Consider the following 18,835-nt stretch of genomic DNA (forward strand, 5'->3'; position numbering starts at 1 on the left):
GTCTTGGTCTTGGTTTAGGTGGTCTTGACTAAAACACTTTGAATCGTCATTCCATGTTATTCTTAAAATCTTTGTCTTTCATCAGAATTGTAATAACCTTCGAAGTAATTTATCTAAACTGACACCATCAATCCCTCTTCTTTTTCAGTCCCATAAAAACATTTAAAGTGTTAAATGCATTACAGCAGGGAAAAATGCATTGAATGCTTCATGTCGACATCCTTGAAGCGTCTCTGTTCGTTTTATCTTCTGCTGATACGTCAAGAAGTGTTTGGCTGTGTAGTGTGTGTCAGTATTTAAACGCCCTCACATAACTCCAGCGTCTATATACTTACTGTACTATTCTTGATCCAGGAAGAATTTATACAGACAAGTCCTGACCTGCTTACTGCCTGCAGATACTACACAGATAAATGTCTCTGTCTGTCTGTCTCATCCACATCTCTCTCTCTCTCTCTTTCCCCTTAAAGTTTTTTCACATATTTGTTTTTCCTTCTCACTTGCCCAGATTTACCCACAGGCAAACACTCACAGAACCGTAGGGGACAGGAGAGGCTAAATAAAGGCGGACCTGTCCCAGCGGTCTGCGTCAGGACCCTGCCGAGCCTCGGCTATAATTGTGGTCTAGGAGTCGGGCCAAGGCCTATAAAATCAAATCGTCTTTATAAAAAGAGTCCAGGGTGTGAGAGCGGCATGACTCCAGCCACCCACAAACACATACCGCTGACTGTCTCCATACACGTCTGTGTGCGCACTCATAGAAAAACTGCTTGGAGAAAAAGTGTTGTAAAATCAGGCTATTTCTAGTCGTTGGACCCTGTGTGATAGTTTTTGTGCCTTCGTTCTACTTGACTCTTTTAGAGACTAAATGTTTGGAGACACAAGCAATGTGGGGATGAAAAGAGAAGCTCATGAAAAGAAAATTAACTTTGTCCTAAGCGCTGTAAAACAATCTGTAGAAGTGACAGTATTACTGTCAGCTGTTTACCAGTAACTTACTGTAGATTTAAATTGATGTTATTTACTGTAAAACAATAAAATAAAAGCCTCATGCAAAGCATTCCGGAAAATAAAATCTGAAGGAAAAAACAGATAAAAGTTGATGACGATTTTTGGTTTCCAGAATACTTTGCATGAGGCTTTTATTTTGTAAGTTTTATTCTGTAAAGACTGAATATGTAAAGACATCAATTTCTTGATGAGCAAAATGGCCTAGTTTTAAGACAAAAACAAACAATTTAAGTAAATTTTAGACAAAAAATATAAAATTTAAGTCAATTTGTGTTTACAAAACAAGCAAAAATATCTGCCAGTGGGGTAAGCAATTTCTTTCTTTATATGTAAACTTATTTTAATATTTTTTTCTTACCCCATTGGCAGATGTATTTGCTGTACACAAATTGACTTAAATTTGATATGTTTTGTCTAAAAACTGACTTTTTTTCTTAGGTCATTTTGCTCATCAAGAAAAAGCATCTTAATTCAAGAATGTTTAGATAGTTTTACTGAAAACAAGATAAAAATTTTCTTAGTGTAGAAATAGTTACAAATGTGTTAATTGTTAATTCAGGAAAAAATATTATTATTTGGTCTTGGGGGATTCTGATGAAAATATTTTAGCTCATACATGGCAAAAAATATCAAAACATTCTTAAATTAAGCTTTTTCTTGATGAGCAAAACGAGTTAAGTCTAGTTTTTAGACCAAAAATATCAAATTTAAGTGATTTTGTGCATAAAACAAGCAAAACAATCTTGAACATTTTTCTTAAACACTAAATTAAAGAAAAATATCACAAAAATTTGGTTACAACCATTGGCAGATTGCTTGTTTTATGCACAAAATCACTTAAATTTGATATTTGTGTTCTAAAAACTAGACTTTTTTCTAAAAAATAAAATAAAAAAATTTGTAGTGTACTGAAATTTTTGAATGCAAAATTATTCATCTGGGCAAATCTAAGCCCAATTTGAAACATAGTTGAGATTTCTTCTAGATATCATGTGAAAAAGGCACATAAAGTTAAAAAACACATTTACATTTACAGATTTTTAGCCTGATTTAAAATAAAAAGTCCTATATTGCTAAAAATCTCAATATTCTTATAAAAACTGTCCAAATCCAGTTGAGGGTCACTGGTTAACCTCTGGTCATTCATCACACAGACAGTTCAACATCACATCATTCCCGACCAACCACAGGATCAATATAAAGTGCTGAAAGTCCTGACAACTCATCCATACATACAATATTCCCTCCTGTCACTTCAAATAATGATTTATCACAAATGCAAACGATAAATAGCGAGCAATTAATCGTAGACTGATGTCCTCTCATTAATCTACATACTGACATATTGAAGGACAGCAGTGAAACAGGAAGCTTTGCATATAATGAATGAAACTGGTCGCCTGGAAATAATCCTTTATTTGTTGATTTTTTAAAATTCAAAGTTAAACTCTGGAAACTTTTCTTTCTGTCCAGGAGATGGCAGTGCTTCACTTGTACTGATAAAAAAGAGTTTAGCCCACACTAAATTAATAAAAGTCCTGTTTATGATTAGTAATAAATAGTGATGGCAATCGTTTGGATTACCACAGATTCGAGCCGATTTGATTCTTAAGGTCACCAATATATTAAAACATTCATTCTCGATTTTCAATCAAATTATGATTTGATAAAGATAAGCAGGGAATTTTATAAAAACACATTCTTGACACTGAAACCGTGATGCAATAGATTTTATAAATTCGTAACAATAAAGATAAAATGACTTTTTTTTTATAAATAAATATTATATTTATCTACATCAGCGAGATTATTTATGCATTTTCATTTTGCTCAAATAATGTTTATATTCGCATTGTTGCTGTTGTTTAATTATATTCGACTATTTTAAATTAATATTGTTTTTCAAATAATAAAATAATTTTGCTATTGTTGTTTTAACAGTTTCGCAGTGAATATAAAACGGTGAAGACTTTACATTTGCCGGGTGTTGCTACGTCAAGCGTGCTTTCGTCACCACGCAACCCATCGACGTCATTCCGCTAAGCGCGAAATTTAGATCCCCGCGTTTAGAAACAAAACAAGCAGCTGTTCTTCCCGCCTCACGTCACATTCACGGTAAGCTCGAGAGCTCAGACATGACGGAACCGGGCTGCTACTCTCCCAGCTTTAAAAAACCATCCGATGTTCTGCGGATGAGAAGGAAGCGCGCGAGGAGTGACGCATTCGGTGGGAAAGCGTCCAGTCCGGTGGTGTTGGCCGACGGAGTCCGTCCGTTCTCACCGGGCCCACTGTTGAACGCACCGGAGCGCGCGGGAGTCAAGCGCAGAAACCCTTTCGCGAGTATTGAAAACACGTACAACAGCCCCAAAAAAAGAGTTTTATCATACAGCGGCTCCGGTACCGGCGCTCCGGAGGGAAAAACGGCGGCAGCTGCGGGTCTAGAAGGAAAATTAAAAGATGAGCGTTTAAATACCGGAGCTTTACTGAGAGAAGAGCTTTTACAACAACAACAGCAACAACATCATTATCATGAGGTAAATATGACTTTAATGCTTATGCTTTGTAAAATCATAGTAATTTTTTACATCAACATGGTTAAACATGGTAATAACATTGTGACAGTTTAGTTTATTAGTTTATGTTAGCAATCTGTGCTCGGTTCAGACAAAAGCCCCTCAGTTAGACGTCAACGACCCGTCGTCAATTAACTTATTCCTTACGTAATAGTGTGTAAGTGTACTATAATGTATAGCCATATATATAGCGCGTAAGTGTATTATAGTCATTTATAGCGCGTAAGTGTACTAATGTATAGCCACATATAGTGCGTAAGTGTACTATAATGTATAGCCACATATAGTGCGTAAGTGTACTATAATGTATAGCCACATATAGTGCGTAAGTGTACTATAATATATAGCCACATATAGCATGTAAGTGTACTATAATGTATAGCCACATATAGCGGGTAAGTGCAGTATAAGTGTACTATAATGTATAGCCACATATAGCAAGTGTATTATAATGTATAGTCATATATAGCACATAAGTATACTATAATGTATAGCCACATATAGCATGTAAGTGTACTATAATGTATAGCCACATATAGCGGGTAAGTGCAGTATAAGTGTACTATAATGTATAGCCACATATAGCAAGTGTATTATAATTTATAGTCATATATAGCACATAAGTATACTATAATGTATAGCCACATATAGCACGTAAGTGTATTATAATGTATAGTCATATATAGCACACTATAATGTATAGCCACATATAGCGTGTAAGTGTACTATAATGTATAGCCAAATACAGCGCGAAAGTGTACCATAATGTATAGCCATATATAGCACATAAGTATACTATAATGTATAGCCAAATACAGCGCGAAAGTGTACCATAATGTATAGCCATATATAGCACATAAGTGTACTATAATGTATAGTCAATATATAGTGTGTAAGTGTATTATAATGTGTAGTTATATATGGTGCGAAAGTTTATTATAATGTATAGACATATAGTAATGCAAAATAAATCAATGACCTAATCTATATTTAAGCATCTCTCAAAAAAAATTGCAATCTGTTCAGTTGACATAAGATTGCTACAATTTAGTTTCAAAGTGTTTACTTTTTTATGAAAGAGTTAAAAACTGAATGGTTTTCTGCTGCACATGGTTTAATTTTTGCTTTTCCAAATATTTTTTAATGCTGCTTTATTATAAATTATGTTGTTTGTTCATATGCAGAAACCGGTTTCTATCTCTGGAGAAGATTCGTTGTTTGAAGAGGACCTGTTTGAACCCGAGAGTTCTGATCCAGTGTTAAAGGTACGTGAAGAAGATGACCTGGTGTTTTCTCAGGTTTTAGTCTGGTTCCCTGTGGATTCATGAGCTTCATTGGTTTTTGATTGTCTCTAGAGTCCAGAAGGTCGTCCGATTTCTGATGTGGATCCGTGTGAACCGTGCCTGGAGTTTCCGGCGGATTGGTCCCTGAAAACCCGTCTGCTGTTCACTTCTCCTCAGTCCTTTAGTTGGGCTGACCAGCCGAAGGCTCAGGAGGAAGCTCAGGGTTTGACCGCTCACTGCAGGGCTGCGTACACCAACCTACCTGCTCAAATACAGGTGATGGTGCTTGACCGATATCAGCTTTTTATTGGCTGATATTAAGAAAGCAATGTTCCTAATTTCTCTGATATATCGGCCACTGCAATGTATGAGTCTATTGCAAATTTGTGCCATTTGTATTGTACAGAAGTCCAGTGGTCATTTTGTCTTAATGTATTTTTGTCATTTGTAAATATTTAGTATAAGAGTTTTTTTTAATGATCAATTTCTATACACTTAAATGAGGTGAACCTTGCTTTTATGTTTTGGTTGATTGCTTGTAGCAAAGAATACAGCAAGATATTAAATGTTGATGATGTCATTGTATTTTAGATAAACATTTCTGTTTTTGTACTTCATATGTTTTGTGTTCCAGGACCCTCGGGGATGTGCGGAGCTCCGTTGTGGTTTTCAGCAGTGTTTGCAGTATTGGCAGCATCCGTCTTTCTCATGGCTCTCTCTCTTCCCGCGGATCGGAGCCGAGCGCAAGTTCGCTGGCAAGATGACGCCGTGGGCTCAGGACACCGGCCTGGAACAGAGTCTGATGAGTGACTGGTGAGAGAGCTCAATGTGGAGATTTAACTTTGTGGATTTATAGGAGTCAGATACGAAACGTATTTAAATTATATTGCAAACAAAATTAAGTTTGGCGTATCAGCCAGTCCTATAAACAAAGAACAAATCATTAAGTCTTCTGTCTGCGTATGTTGTGAGAAATCGGGTGTACTTTAGGACCCAGGAGTAAGCTGCATGCGAGCTGCAATCGTGAAAGAAACAAACTAAATAAAAGGAGCTAAACATTTAAAATATGGTCAAAGAACTGAGCAAGTGACATCGGCATTGGGCAATAATAATTTCATTCCTGTTTTATATCTGTCGTACCTCTGGTATAAAGTGAATGTCTTGTTAATGTGTTGTTGTTTTGTTTCTGTAGGTCTGTGAGTCTGACGTCTCTGTACAGTTTACTGAAGTCCAGACTGTGTCCATACTTCTACCTGTGTTCATACCAGTTCACTGTGCTCTTCAGAGCTGCTGGTCTTAATGGTTCCAGAAATATCAGCGCACTTATGACTCCCACCACTAGAGGACTGCGTGAAGCCATGAAGACTGAAGGTGAGATTCAACACTGACTCCAGATGATGAGGCCGGTCATATCATTTCCTATATCAAACACAAGATATTTGGCTTTTTGCTAAACAAAATCCTGTCCACAACCAGTTGAGGTTTTATAGGTCTCTGATGCTATTAGAGACTATTTACCTTTACTCAAACTACTCTTTATTAAACATATTTCTGACTGAATTTGATTGGATGAGCCACATTTTAAGACCTACTTATTATTCTACAGTTGAATTGCTTGTAATGCACAAAGTTGCTAGCAATATCTTCATCCGTGTGTGTTTAGATGTTTTGCTCAATGTTTGTGTGCGTCTTGTGTTCAGGAATTGAGTTCACACTCCCCCTGCTGGAGGAGAAGAAGAAGAGCAAAGATTCACCTGAGGTCAGCGAGAGCTCTCGACAGGCTGATGGTGAAGATCCGCTCAGGAGCTGTGATGATGTGTGAGTAGATAAACACAGTATACAGTATCTATCTATCTGCTGCTGCTGATGATGAGAAGATTCATTCATTCATTCAATTTCTGTGTGTGTTTCTGCAGAAAAAGTGATCACAGTGAAGATGAAGATGTGGGTGATGATGAAATTGATGATGATGGTGGATTTTCTTGGTTAAAGGAGATGGGCGTCCAGGACAAGATCAAGAAACCTGATGCTATTTCTATCAAACTGTATCCTTTATGAGCTTCTAAAATAAACATGCATGGAAATGATGGATTTAGAGGTCAATAGTTAGAAACCAATACAGCACATATTTTTCAACCTATTAAATATATTAAAGGGACATACCACTTTTTTTGAGAATATGCTCATTTTTCAGCTCCCGTAGAGTTAAACATTTGATTTGAACCTTTTTGGAATCCATTCAGCTGATCTCCGGGTCTGGCGTTAACACTTTTAGCATAGCTTAGCACAATCCATTGAATCTGATTAGACCATTAGCATCACGCTAAAAAATAACCAAAGATTTTCAATATTTTTCCTATTTAAGTTTGACTATTTAGTTACATCGTGTTCTAAGACCGACAGAAAATTAAAAGTTGCAATTTCTAGACAGCCTCCTGCAGCAATGTTACGGCAGCAAAGTCCTTTATTATTACGCCAGTTTGAGAGTATAGTTCCTAGCCATATCGGCCTAGAAAATCACAACTTTTATTTTCTGTCAGTCTTAGTACACGATGTAACTACAGAAGTGTCGAGTTTTAAATAGGAAAAATATCCAAACTCTATGGTTATTTTTTAGCGCAATGCTAATGGTCTAATCAGATTCAATGAATTATGCTAAGCTATGCTAAAAGTGCTAGCGCCAGACCCGGAGATCAGCTGAATGGATTCCAAAAAGGTAAAAATCAAATGTTTTACTCTACGGGAGCTGGAAAATGAATATATTTTCATAAAAAGTGTAGTGTCCAAAAACTAGCTAAATCTTTGTTCCCTTACAGCATCTGATCGCTGACTGAAATTAAGATAAACTTGAGATGATCCAGGGTAAAGTACACATGGTTTGAAATGACACATGGTTTAAACTGACCTTAGGTAATTATTTTCATGTTTTAAAGGTGATTTTGAATCCACTTTTTTGAGTTGAAAACAACATCTGCAAAGTAACAACGCTCAAAAGGGCAGTGGGGGATTTTCGCTTTAACAGAAATCACTTCTAAAAAAAGAACTTCAGCAAATGACTGGATTGCCTACAATTAAGCCACTTTCTGGGTTAGTGACATTACCAACCCCAAAATTTACATAAACCCTGCCCCCTGGAACACGCAGCATAATTCCTGATTTTCAAACTCCTTTATGTTGAATATTAATGATCTTCCCTAACTGATGTACCAGTCGTAAGGAGCACAGAGAGGTTCGGTTAGATCACAGACCGGAGTCGGTGGTGCTGGTCGAGGGTTCAAACACATTCACTCTGCTGAACTTTCTGATTAACTGTAAGAGTTTGGTAGCTGGAGCCGGATCTCAGGCCGGGCTTCCTCCAACACTTCTCGCCCCTACGGCTTTCAGAGGAGCCACACTGCACGCGCTAAAGGTTTGGACCGTTTACCATCTTTTCTCCTGAGCATTATGTTATTTTTTTGTACGGTTTTAAAATCATGAAGAGCACACCATGTGTTTATTATAGGATTGCAAAGATGCGGAAAGTCTACAGAAACTTTCCATTGGAATATAATCTGCGGAATTTTGGAAATATTCCAAATAGAAAACTGAACAGGAATTTATGGAAATCAGAGTTCTCACAGGTCCTTGAAATCCTTAAAAGTTTATGAATCTGGTGGAAAAAATTCAAGGCCCTGTGAAGTTTTTGAAAATATACATACATAGATACAGGTCATTGAAAGTGCTTGAATCTATTAATCTAAGTTTTCTGGAAAAAAATCCATATTATTCCCTGTGTAGTGTAGGATAATATCATAAAAATCTAGACTTTTTAAGCACACGTGCTAAACTGTTCATTTTAAATGTTTATATCTTCTGTATGCGAATGTTGATTTATACCAAAATGCTTTTTTGCATAGTTGTGTTTGACAAATGAAAACGTCTCGGGTTACGTATGTAACTGTTGTTCTCTGAGAAGGGAATGAGACGATGGGTCTCCCTTGCCATACTTCCTGCGTCCCTGTAACGCCGTCTTTGGCAATATTTCAGATAGCGATATACTTCCTGGCTCCCGCGTCACCCTGTCTTTGTCGTTAAGCCTCACCATTGGTTGAATTTAATATACACATTCAGACGCACTTACCCATGGAGGCGTCCCAAAAGTGTCACCGCAGTGACGCAGCACGAGTTCCCTCAAAAGGGAACTGTAACAATGTATCTTTAAACGTAACACGATGTAACCTTGCTCTCACCTGTCATGTGCCCCACATTTAGTCCTTGAATTTAAAGTTAACCAAGGTGTGGATACTTATGCTCATCAAGCCGTGCATTTATTTGATCCAAAATCCTTTAGGAATCATTCTAATCTGAAAAAAATCTAATACTTCTTTCAAAAACATTACAAGTTGTTGCAGACTAGTTTACACACAGCACAAGAAAGCTTTAAGCTATGAATAGATGCAAAGATGGACATTTTGACATTACTGTTCCCTGTTATAGGCAACTCATTATTCCCATTAATTCCCATCGAAAGTTACCAGCCGTGAAAATTTTCAGAATTTTGCAACCCTAGTTTATTATTATTTACATTAAAGCATGTGTAATGGGCTGTTTAGAGTGAGTATACCTAGCTTTAATGACAAGTACTCGTATCAATGCTAGTATTATTTATTTAAACATCTTGTAATGTCTGCTGTTTCTCCCCTCAGGCACGTACAGTGAATGTAAAGACTCAAGTTCGAGCGGGTTATCAGGACGTGTGCAGTCTGGAGGTGACGGGACCCATCATGCCTCACACACTGCATGCGCTCACCCAGCTGTTAAAACCCGCTCAGAAGGGTGAATTCTCTGTCGGCCTGTATACTCATGAACCCACCGCTGTCCTTAATGTTCCCATCGGTCAAGCATCTGAACTGGAGACACCGGTATGTTGAACATTTGTATTTGTTTTAAAATACTGATAGAGCTCCAAATGAAATGCACACAAGAGATTAAACACACAATGTACAGAGTTTACAATGTATATGTATAATGGGATTAGCATATTTATAAAAGAGAAATGCAGTAAGGTGACTAGGATGCCACATTAACTATTATGTACATAAGTTGACACATGTGTTTTGACACTCTCCCTAAACCTACTCTTAAGGGCTCATTATTGTTGTATGTAGGTCCTACGGCACAGCTGAGATGACGTAGGTTATGTGTTGGTTTTCATTTATACTTCTGCGTTGTCATCATCCATGTCGACGTGCAAACACACAAACAGACCACTGGTAGGCAATATCCACGCATGTAACCACAGTAGCAGCACTACCGTCAATGAAGAAGCAGCTTAGCAAGTTTAACCCATTTCTTTCTGATGAGTGATTTTCTGTCTGTGTGTATGGTGTGCAGTGAATTCACTGTAGGACTCTCTGGTCGTCTCATCTCATGTGTTTCATTATTCACAGGACGGTGTGGTGCAGGATCTGGTCAGGTGTGGTCTACAGCAGAGTACAGTTGAGCAGCTGGCCGTGCCAACAACATTGGGAAAATCTGCTCTCAGACAGCTGCACATGAAAGGACATTCATACAGCTGGAGGTCCTGAGACACAGACCACATCTATTCCTATCTGTGATGGTGTGACTTACTATACCAGCTGACACCAGTGATGCTCTTCCCACTGTAGTACAAGTGTGTCTGAAGTGACTTTATAACTCTGATAGTTGTTTCTTTATACTGCAACTATTGACTATCATGTCAGTTTAAGTGTTTTAATACCTGTTTTACGTTTTAAACATGTCATTTTATCAGAGATAAACTTGTGTTGACTGCAGCTAAATGTTTTTTTAGGCTAATGTTGTAATATTTATCACACCTGTATAAAATTGTAATATTAAATGAAATATTTGAAATCATTTTTGCTTTTCTTCACATATTACTATCATCAGTGTGTTGAGTGTATAAGAAGTCCCTGTAGTGTACTGTATCAGATATACTGATGGTAGTAAATTGAAATTTTGAATACCATAGTAATGAATAATCATGTGTCATGGGCGTATATGACATTCCAAGGTACTTAAATAAATATTATTTAATAATATTATGTGTATCACCGTTGTACATTTTCAGAAATATCATAGTAGTACTACTGTTAGGGCAAAACCTGGAAAAGAATAATAAAAAATGTCTTGCTCTAAACACATATGGACGGTTTCCCAGACAGGGCTTATCCTAGTCCCGGACTAAAATGCATGTTTGAGCTGCCTTAATTTAAAAACACCTTGCGCTGACACATCTTAATCAGTACCATTTGTTTTGTCTTAAGATGCACACCAGGGGCCTCATTTATAAAATGTTGCATAGAAACCAGCCTAAATGAGATTTTTCCATATAAAAGACAGTTTTTATAAATATGGATTTTGCCGTGGAATCTGTGCGTACGCACGCTTTATAAATGAGGCCCCATTATAATTTTTTTTGTAAGGTTTGTTTGTAAAAACTTATAATATAACCAAGGCCTGGTCCTAGTTTAAACTCTGTCTGGGAAATCCCTATCCAGTAACCATGTGAAGTGTACCAGAACTCTTTAAAAGGTCATAGATTTTTATTTTTAGTGAAAAAAATGTGGGAGGAAAAGGTAATTGTGTATTGCAATCTAAGAATTTAATATTTTTGCCAACAATAGTACAGTTATTGACATCAGAATTTTTTTAAGGTAAAGTGTGTATCTAAAAGCACAATATTAGTTCCCAATATTATGTTAAATGCAACAAAAAACTTTTTCCATTGACTTTTAGATTATCGCAAAACATTAGCTCTGTGATTCTCAAATTGGTGATGCAATAACAATAATTAATAGCTCTTTTATTTTAACACAGAGAAAAGAGCAATTTCTTCTCAAGATATTTTCAGATAGTACAGGCTTAATGTCACCAGCTACTGCTATCAAGTCGATCCTCAGCAAGACAAAAAATCTGATCCAGTGCTTTCAGAATCAGAACATCAACATCAGGATTTGTTTCAGTTTCATCATGGTAGTTCTTCACTGGGAAGATGTTGGACATTGGTACACCAATCGAGTCACTGCACGTCTGCATCTAGAAAACATAACATCATTAAAAACATTAGACTGATCAGTGAGATTCTCAACCTTTATCACTTCAAGACCCCCCCGCTCACCAAAATATAAAGTATACTACAGCTTGTTTTAACTAAAGCCCGGAATACACTGCACGATTATTGGTTGTCCCAGACGAAAGATTGCCATCGTGAAACAATCGTCGCGATTTCTGTGATCGTGGCTCTTCATCTGTGGTCCTTTGTCGTACAATGAGAGAGGTTCAAAGACGGCCGTTTTCCCGGTCTTGTGTCCAAAGATAGCCTACGATAGTTTTCTGACAGTGTCAGAAATTCAGCATGATCACCGCACCGTGTGTTTGCTGCTACGACCTGCACGACGGTTTTTGTTTACCACGGGCGCATGCTGGTGACGTTGCGGAACGTGTGACGCTGCCGCCGAAGCTTCCGTGTCATCATCGTACAGTCTACATACCTCTCGTACCCGAGTTTAAACGATACATGTCGCACAGTGTGATAAGGTAATGATCTTATAGGAGGGCAAAAATCGTGCAGTGTATTCCGGGCTTAAAACATATTTTTTTATTGTACACCCTCTTGAGGCCCCATTGAAAGTTTTTTGAAGCCCCCCCACTCCATTGGGCTCTGGTCCCCTGATTGAGAAACACTACTGTAGATCATATTTTCTTTAATATTACTTAATGGATGATGTACCTTCTCTTTGATCTTCTTGCTGTGAAACACCTTTCTTAGATTTTCCTTCACCGCTGGACATGCTTCATCTACTTTGGTCATGACAATGACTTGAGGAATATCTATACAACGTTAGACAAACATCATATGTCAAACATCAGGACAAGGGTCAAGTGGATTAGAAAGAATGGTGGCAATTTATTATCACTGTCATATTTAAACCAGGGCCGTAACCACAATGCCCCCCAATAATCAAAAACGGACAAATTGTCCCCCTTTAGGATTTATGGTTTTACAGGGCTTCATGTCATTTGTTCTGTTGGCATAATAAAATGAGACACAGCATGTGAAAGTTTCACAGAGAGTGAAAAATATGAAAGTGTGAAGCAAATATGCAGTTTGGTTGTAGTATGATATATATAGTAGATATAAATTATATAAAATAGTTTTAAAGTATAAAATTATATAAAATGTCAGTCTACTGGCAGTTATATTTCTGAATGAAACGCCTATTTTTCAATATCCAATTAAAGCACATTGGAAAGCACAAGCCATGCCCACTATTTTCCTTGTGTGATAAGGGCCAATCAAACTAGACTTTTTGTTCCATTGACCTCCATTCATATGCATGCAAATGAGTCAAGCTTGTGCAACAATATTTCAAAGCTTACTGCGTAGCACAGTTCAAGTCTGGCGAATTCGTATTATGTAAAGCGTTGTGACCAGTACATAACTGGTATGTCACTGCTTGACCTTTCTATCTATTGAAAATCACAAATGGACGAAGCCAAATATTATATTATATTCACAGGAGAGACTCACCGCCTTTGCTATGGTAAGTACACTTTAATATGTTACAGATGGATGGATGTTGTATGTATTGATACATATAGCCCTGAATGTTTTGGTCCCCCCCAATGTTCAAGCTGTGGTTGCGGCCTTGATTTAAAACATACAACAACTTTTGAAAACCAAAATCACCATATTTCAAAGTAATAACTGCACAGTAACCTAACCAACAAATAATCATAATCCAAAGTTATAAAAACAGTAAACAAAGACATTCGGTGTAAGGCTGCATTACGATTAATCGTGACTAATTGTTTGCAAATAAAAGTTATATACCATACACCTGTTCAACTGCTTGTAATGCAAATTTCTAATCAGCCAATCACATGGCAGCAACTCAATGCATTTAGGCATGTAGACATGGCCAAGATGATCTGTTGCAGTTCAAACCGACCGTCAGAATGGGGAAGAAAGGTGATTTAAGTGACTTTGAGCGTGGCATGGTTGTTGTTGCCAGACGGGCTGGTCTGAGTATTTCAGAAACTACTGATCTACTGGGATTTTCACGCACAACCATCTCAAGGGTTTACAGAGAATGGTCCGAAAAAGAGAAAATATCCAGTGAGTGGCAGTTCTGTGGGCGCAAATGCCTTGTTGATGCCAGAGGTCAGAGAAGAATGGGCAGACTGGTTCGAACTGATAGAAAGGCAACAGTAACTCAAATAAACACTCGTGACAACCGAGGTATGCAGAAGAGCATCACTGAACGCACAACACGTCAAACCTTGAGGCGGATGGGAAACTGAGGCTACAATTCACACAGGCTCACAAAAATTGGACAATAGAAGCGTTGCCTGGTCTGATGAGTCTTGATTTCTGCTGCGACATTCAGATGGTAGAGTCAGAATTTGGCATAAACAACACGAAAGCATGGATCCATCCTCCCTTGTATCAAAGGTTCAGGCTGGTGATGTAATGGTGTGGGGGATATTTTCTTGGCACACTTTGGGCCCATTAGTACCAATTGAGCATTGTGTATTGTTTCTGACCATGTCCATTTCTTTATGACCACAGTGTACCCATCTTCTGATGGCTACTTCCAGCAGGATAAATCATCTCAGACTGGTTTCTTAAACATGACAATGAGTTCACTGAGCTCAAATGGCCTCCACAGTCACCAGATCTCAATCCAATAGAGTATTTTTGGGATGCGTTGGAATGGGAGATTCGCATCATGGATGTGCAGCCGACAAATCTGCAGCAGCTGTGTAATGTTATCATGTCAATATGGACCAAAATCTCTGAGGAATGTTTCCAGTACCTTGTTGAATCTATGCCACGAAGGATTAAGGTAGTTCTGAAGGCAAAAGAGGGTCAAACCCGGTGTCAGGGACAGGAGACGAACCCAGGCGCAGACAGTATAACAGAAACCTTTATTATAACAGAAATGAGAAAACAAAACCCACGAGGGGGCAAAACACACTAGGGAAACAAAACACCAAACAAACTAGACTTAACAATAAACTTCACAAGGAACTACACTTACTTGACAGAATACTAGACTAGATTTAATAAGAATCAACACACAGGATAAGTACAAAACGAACGAGCACAGGACAGCAAACACAAGGGCCTTAAATGGGGGAGCAAATCAAGAGGGAACAGGTGACATGAATCAAACAATCATTAGGTGATTAACAAGGAGACAAGGGGGCAGGGTTAGACAAGACAGGCAAGGCACATGGCCAGATAAACAAAGCCAAGTGCCTTAACATAAAACATGGTACTGCCAGAACCCTGTCACAAGGAGCTAGAAACTATGACAAGACAGGATCCTGACAGTACCCCTCCCCCAAGGGACGCCACCTGGCGTCCCTCAAGGGAACACCCTAGACATAAGACAAGAGTGAGACAGAGACAAGAACCAACAAAACATGACAACTAACAACAATGGTAAACAATACAACAGAACAAATGGGTTGGGGTTACATAATAAAAACAACAAACAGGGGAGGGGGGGAGGGGGAACAGAGTTCATGGGGGGAGGTCCAGACAGGGTGGGAATGGGTGGTACAGTCTTAGGTCCAGGGGGTGTTGAGGGCTTGGGGCGAGGAGTCCGGGCAGGCTTGGTGGAGGGTAAACGAGATGGGATAGTCTCAGGGGGGGCCACCATCTGGGGCCAGGGCATGACAGGGATAGCAGGTTGTGGTAGGGCAGGACCTGAAATGATGGGGGGAATGGAAGGAAACAAGGCGGGGTTCCAGGGCAGAGGAGGAGTCGGAGAAGAAACAGGCAGGGGAAGTCCAGGGCTGAATGGGTAGGGAAGAGAGTTCAGGGAGGACATAGAAGCTGAGGACCAGGTTGAGTGGCAGGGTGATGAGGGTGCAGGAGATGCAGCAATAGACAATGGAGGCGAGACAGGGGGCGCCGCAGCGGGCTGGACAGCCGAGACAGGGGGCGCCGCAGCGGGCTGGACAGCCGAGACAGGGGGCGCCGCAGCGGGCTGGACAGCCGAGACAGGGGGCGCCGCAGCGGGCTGGACAGCCGAGACAGGGGGCGCCGCAGCGGGCTGGACAGCCGAGACAGGGGGCGCCGCAGCGGGCTGGACAGCCGAGACAGGGGGCGCCGCAGCGGGCTGGACAGCCGAGACAGGGGGCGCCGCAGCGGGCTGGACAGCCGAGACAGGGGGCGCCGCAGCGGGCTGGACAGCCGAGACAGGGGGCGCCGCAGCGGGCTGGACAGCCGAGACAGGGGGCGCCGCAGCGGGCTGGACAGCCGAGACAGGGGGCGCCGCAGCGGGCTGGACAGCCGAGACAGGGGGCGCCGCAGCGGGCTGGACAGCCGAGACAGGGGGCGCCGCAGCGGGCTGGACAGCCGAGACAGGGGGCGCCGCAGCGGGCTGGACAGCCGAGACAGGGGGCGCCGCAGCGGGCTGGACAGCCGAGACAGGGGGCGCCGCAGCGGGCTGGACAGCCGAGACAGGGGGCGCCGCAGTGGGCTGGACAGCCGAGACAGGGGGCGCCGCAGCGGGCTGGGGGTGTGGTGTGAGCCCTGGTGGAGACTTAGGCTGGGATGCCACAACCCCTTTCCTCCTCTTCTTCTTGCGCGGGCATGGTGCGGTGAGCGGGCCAGGTGGGGTGAGCGCTGTGGTGGGAGTGGCAAGCTCAGTAGAGGACCCCTCGGATGCCGACTCCCAGGATGTTCTCCGCTCGCGCTTCCCTCGGATGTCGGTGGACTGCGCGGGGCTCTCCGGCACCGGAGTGGCGACCACCGGGTCCTCAAACATCAGAACCCCTACCGCAAGACCCTCCGGAATAGGAGGCAGGGGTGGAGGCGGTGCAGCCTTGGCCGAGACCCTGGACTTCGACCGGTTTCCGACGAAGCGGATCATGTCCTCCAGTTCCAGGGGTTTCAGCATCCTCATCTCGCTCGGCTTAAGAGGCTCGTCGAGACATCGATTGAGGATGACCTTTAGCTCATCCTGGGTGAAGAGAGTGTCTTTTGCTGCCCGCCTGAAATCCTCCGCAAAACTCAAGACATCGACCTCCCTCTGGCGGAGACCGAATAAGCGGTGAGCGTGGCGGGCTCGCTCAGCTGGGTCCATACTGTCTGCTGGGTTCTTAGTGGCTCGTTCGTTTTGTCAGGGACAGGAGACGAACCCAGGCGCAGACAGTATAACAGAAACCTTTATTATAACAGAAATGAGAAAACAAAACCCACGAGGGGGCAAAACACACTAGGGAAACAAAACACCAAACAGACTAGACTTAACAATAAACTTCACAAGGAACTACACTTACTTGACAGAATACTAGACTAGATTTAATAAGAATCAACACACAGGATAAGTACAAAACGAACGAGCACAGGACAGCAAACACAAGGGCCTTAAATGGGGGAGCAAATCAAGAGGGAACAGGTGACATGAATCAAACAATCATTAGGTGATTAACAAGGAGACAAGGGGGCGGGGTTAGACAAGACAGGCAAGGCACATGGCCAGATAAACAAAGCCAAGTGCCTTAACATAAAACATGGTACTGCCAGAACCCTGTCACAAGGAGCTAGAAACTATGACAAGACAGGATCCTGACACCCGGTACTAGTAAGGTGTACCTAATAAAGTGGCCGGTGAGGGTATATATACATAATTATTATACATAGTACACACACACATCTATATTATGTAAACAAACTTTTATTCTGCAAATGATTCATCGTAATTAATCGTTATGCAGCCTTTAATTCGGCGTTCAGTTTTACCTCTATCACTGATTCTGCTGCGAATGATCTTCAACTTGTCAATAAGTTTCTCGTCAGTGAATGATAATTTATCAGCAGCTATGATGTAAACCAGACAGAAAGCCTGGTCAGAGAGGTTGGGGTCACTGATGTAATGTTCCTTTCCTTGAGCGATTGGCTCCGACTCATCAAACTGAATTATAAGATAAAACATACAAAACATTAGGCATACTGGACACAAACAACTTTTATGATTAAGTGTTATTCTGCCAAATATTGTGATTTATTACTTTATAGCCATCCTTCACATGGCCAAATACAGCACTGACGATGTCCTCTGGAAGTGACCCACCCAACGTTTCAGATTCTAAGCCCATTATGTCTGTGAAGACATAGGGCAAGAACTTGTGTCCACTTTTAATGCGGAATGATTTGAGCTACAAAGACCAGAAATATAACAATATTTACATTTGGTAGACATTTTTAAATTAATTAATTTTAAATGACCTAGTTTTAAGCTTATGTTTATTTTAACGATAGGCTATATGAGTGCAGAAAAAGATGAAAATTGCCACCTTTGTTGTTAAACTTTTACTTTGCCCAGCAGATGAACTAACTGGTGCTATGGAGGTGATCCGTTCTCGAAAGACACTATTGACGGAGTTTATAAAGCTGGACTTTCCTGCACCAATTTCTCCAGCAACCAGGATCTTAATGTACTTCACATCTTCATTACTCAGAGTGAATTCTTCTAGCTTCTTTTTCAAGACATCTCTCTGACTGTCAAGAGAAATACAAATAAAGCTGGAAAATCAGAAAGGCAAAGTTTAAAAAAAAATCTACTGTAGTATTTCATCACTTACTTCCAATCAAACTTTCTCCATGGTTCATTTAATTCTGGTAAAAACAGATCAAAAATCTGTATGATCAGTGTTTGTGATCTAATATGAACACTAATCATATAAATACTGCTTTATGTCATAAAGAGTCTTACCTGGTTCAGGCTGTGGTGGTGTTTTTGGTTTTGACTCTGACACACCCATATTTGCAACACCTCCAGGAAGCAATTTCAGTCATAAGTGAAAGTGGGAGAAGATTAATATCTTTAATATCATAATATTTCCAGAAATAGGATCAGAACTCTTGATATGTAAACTTTAGAGCAATGAATAACAACATTTGGAGAATTCATCCGAAACAGAATG

At 40.4% G+C, this 18,835-nt stretch overlaps 2 protein-coding genes across 9 annotated transcripts in view; one reads left to right on the forward strand and one right to left on the reverse strand.

Annotated features, from left to right (window-relative positions):
• Positions 1-3,035: 3,035 nt before the first annotated feature.
• Positions 3,036-10,868, forward strand: LOC135735640 (protein downstream neighbor of son homolog). The gene is made up of 10 exons (XM_065254103.1): positions 3,036-3,545; positions 4,769-4,849; positions 4,940-5,143; positions 5,502-5,680; positions 6,060-6,238; positions 6,568-6,685; positions 6,784-6,912; positions 8,078-8,276; positions 9,553-9,768; positions 10,297-10,868. Exons 1-10 carry the CDS (start codon positions 3,147-3,149, stop codon positions 10,432-10,434), a joined length of 1,842 nt encoding a protein of 613 aa, XP_065110175.1. The 5' UTR covers positions 3,036-3,146; the 3' UTR covers positions 10,435-10,868.
• Positions 10,869-11,414: 546 nt separating this feature from the next.
• Positions 11,415-18,835, reverse strand: part of LOC135735638 (interferon-induced protein 44-like) — a 104,594-nt gene continuing 97,173 nt past the window's right edge. For 5 of the 8 annotated variants that reach the window (XM_065254090.1, XM_065254088.1, XM_065254098.1 and 2 more), the window contains 7 exons: positions 18,625-18,684; positions 18,494-18,527; positions 18,206-18,410; positions 17,921-18,067; positions 17,652-17,823; positions 12,621-12,721; positions 11,415-11,926 (listed from right to left, as the gene is read on the reverse strand). In XM_065254090.1, coding sequence (XP_065110162.1) covers positions 11,759-11,926; positions 12,621-12,721; positions 17,652-17,823; positions 17,921-18,067; positions 18,206-18,410; positions 18,494-18,527; positions 18,625-18,684 — 887 coding nt within the window. In that variant the 3' untranslated portion in view covers positions 11,415-11,758. Of the gene's footprint in view, positions 11,927-12,620; positions 12,722-17,651; positions 17,824-17,920; positions 18,068-18,205; positions 18,435-18,493; positions 18,528-18,624; positions 18,685-18,835 lie in introns of those variants that run through there. The other 3 variants (XM_073814369.1, XM_073814371.1, XM_073814370.1) reach the window with 3 other exon arrangements.

The sequence above is a fragment of the Paramisgurnus dabryanus genome, chromosome 4 (genome assembly GCF_030506205.2).
Source record: "Paramisgurnus dabryanus chromosome 4, PD_genome_1.1, whole genome shotgun sequence".
Lineage (NCBI taxonomy): Eukaryota > Metazoa > Chordata > Actinopteri > Cypriniformes > Cobitidae > Paramisgurnus > Paramisgurnus dabryanus.

Coding starts and splice junctions, on each gene's coding strand:
- LOC135735640 (XM_065254103.1), top strand. CDS start 3,147: ATGACGGAACCGGGCTGCTACTCTCCCAGCTTTAAAAAACCATCCGAT. Junction 4,850..4,939: donor GTTCTGATCCAGTGTTAAAG/GTACGTGAAGAA, acceptor GATTGTCTCTAG/AGTCCAGAAGGTCGTCCGAT. Junction 8,277..9,552: donor CCACACTGCACGCGCTAAAG/GTTTGGACCGTT, acceptor TTCTCCCCTCAG/GCACGTACAGTGAATGTAAA.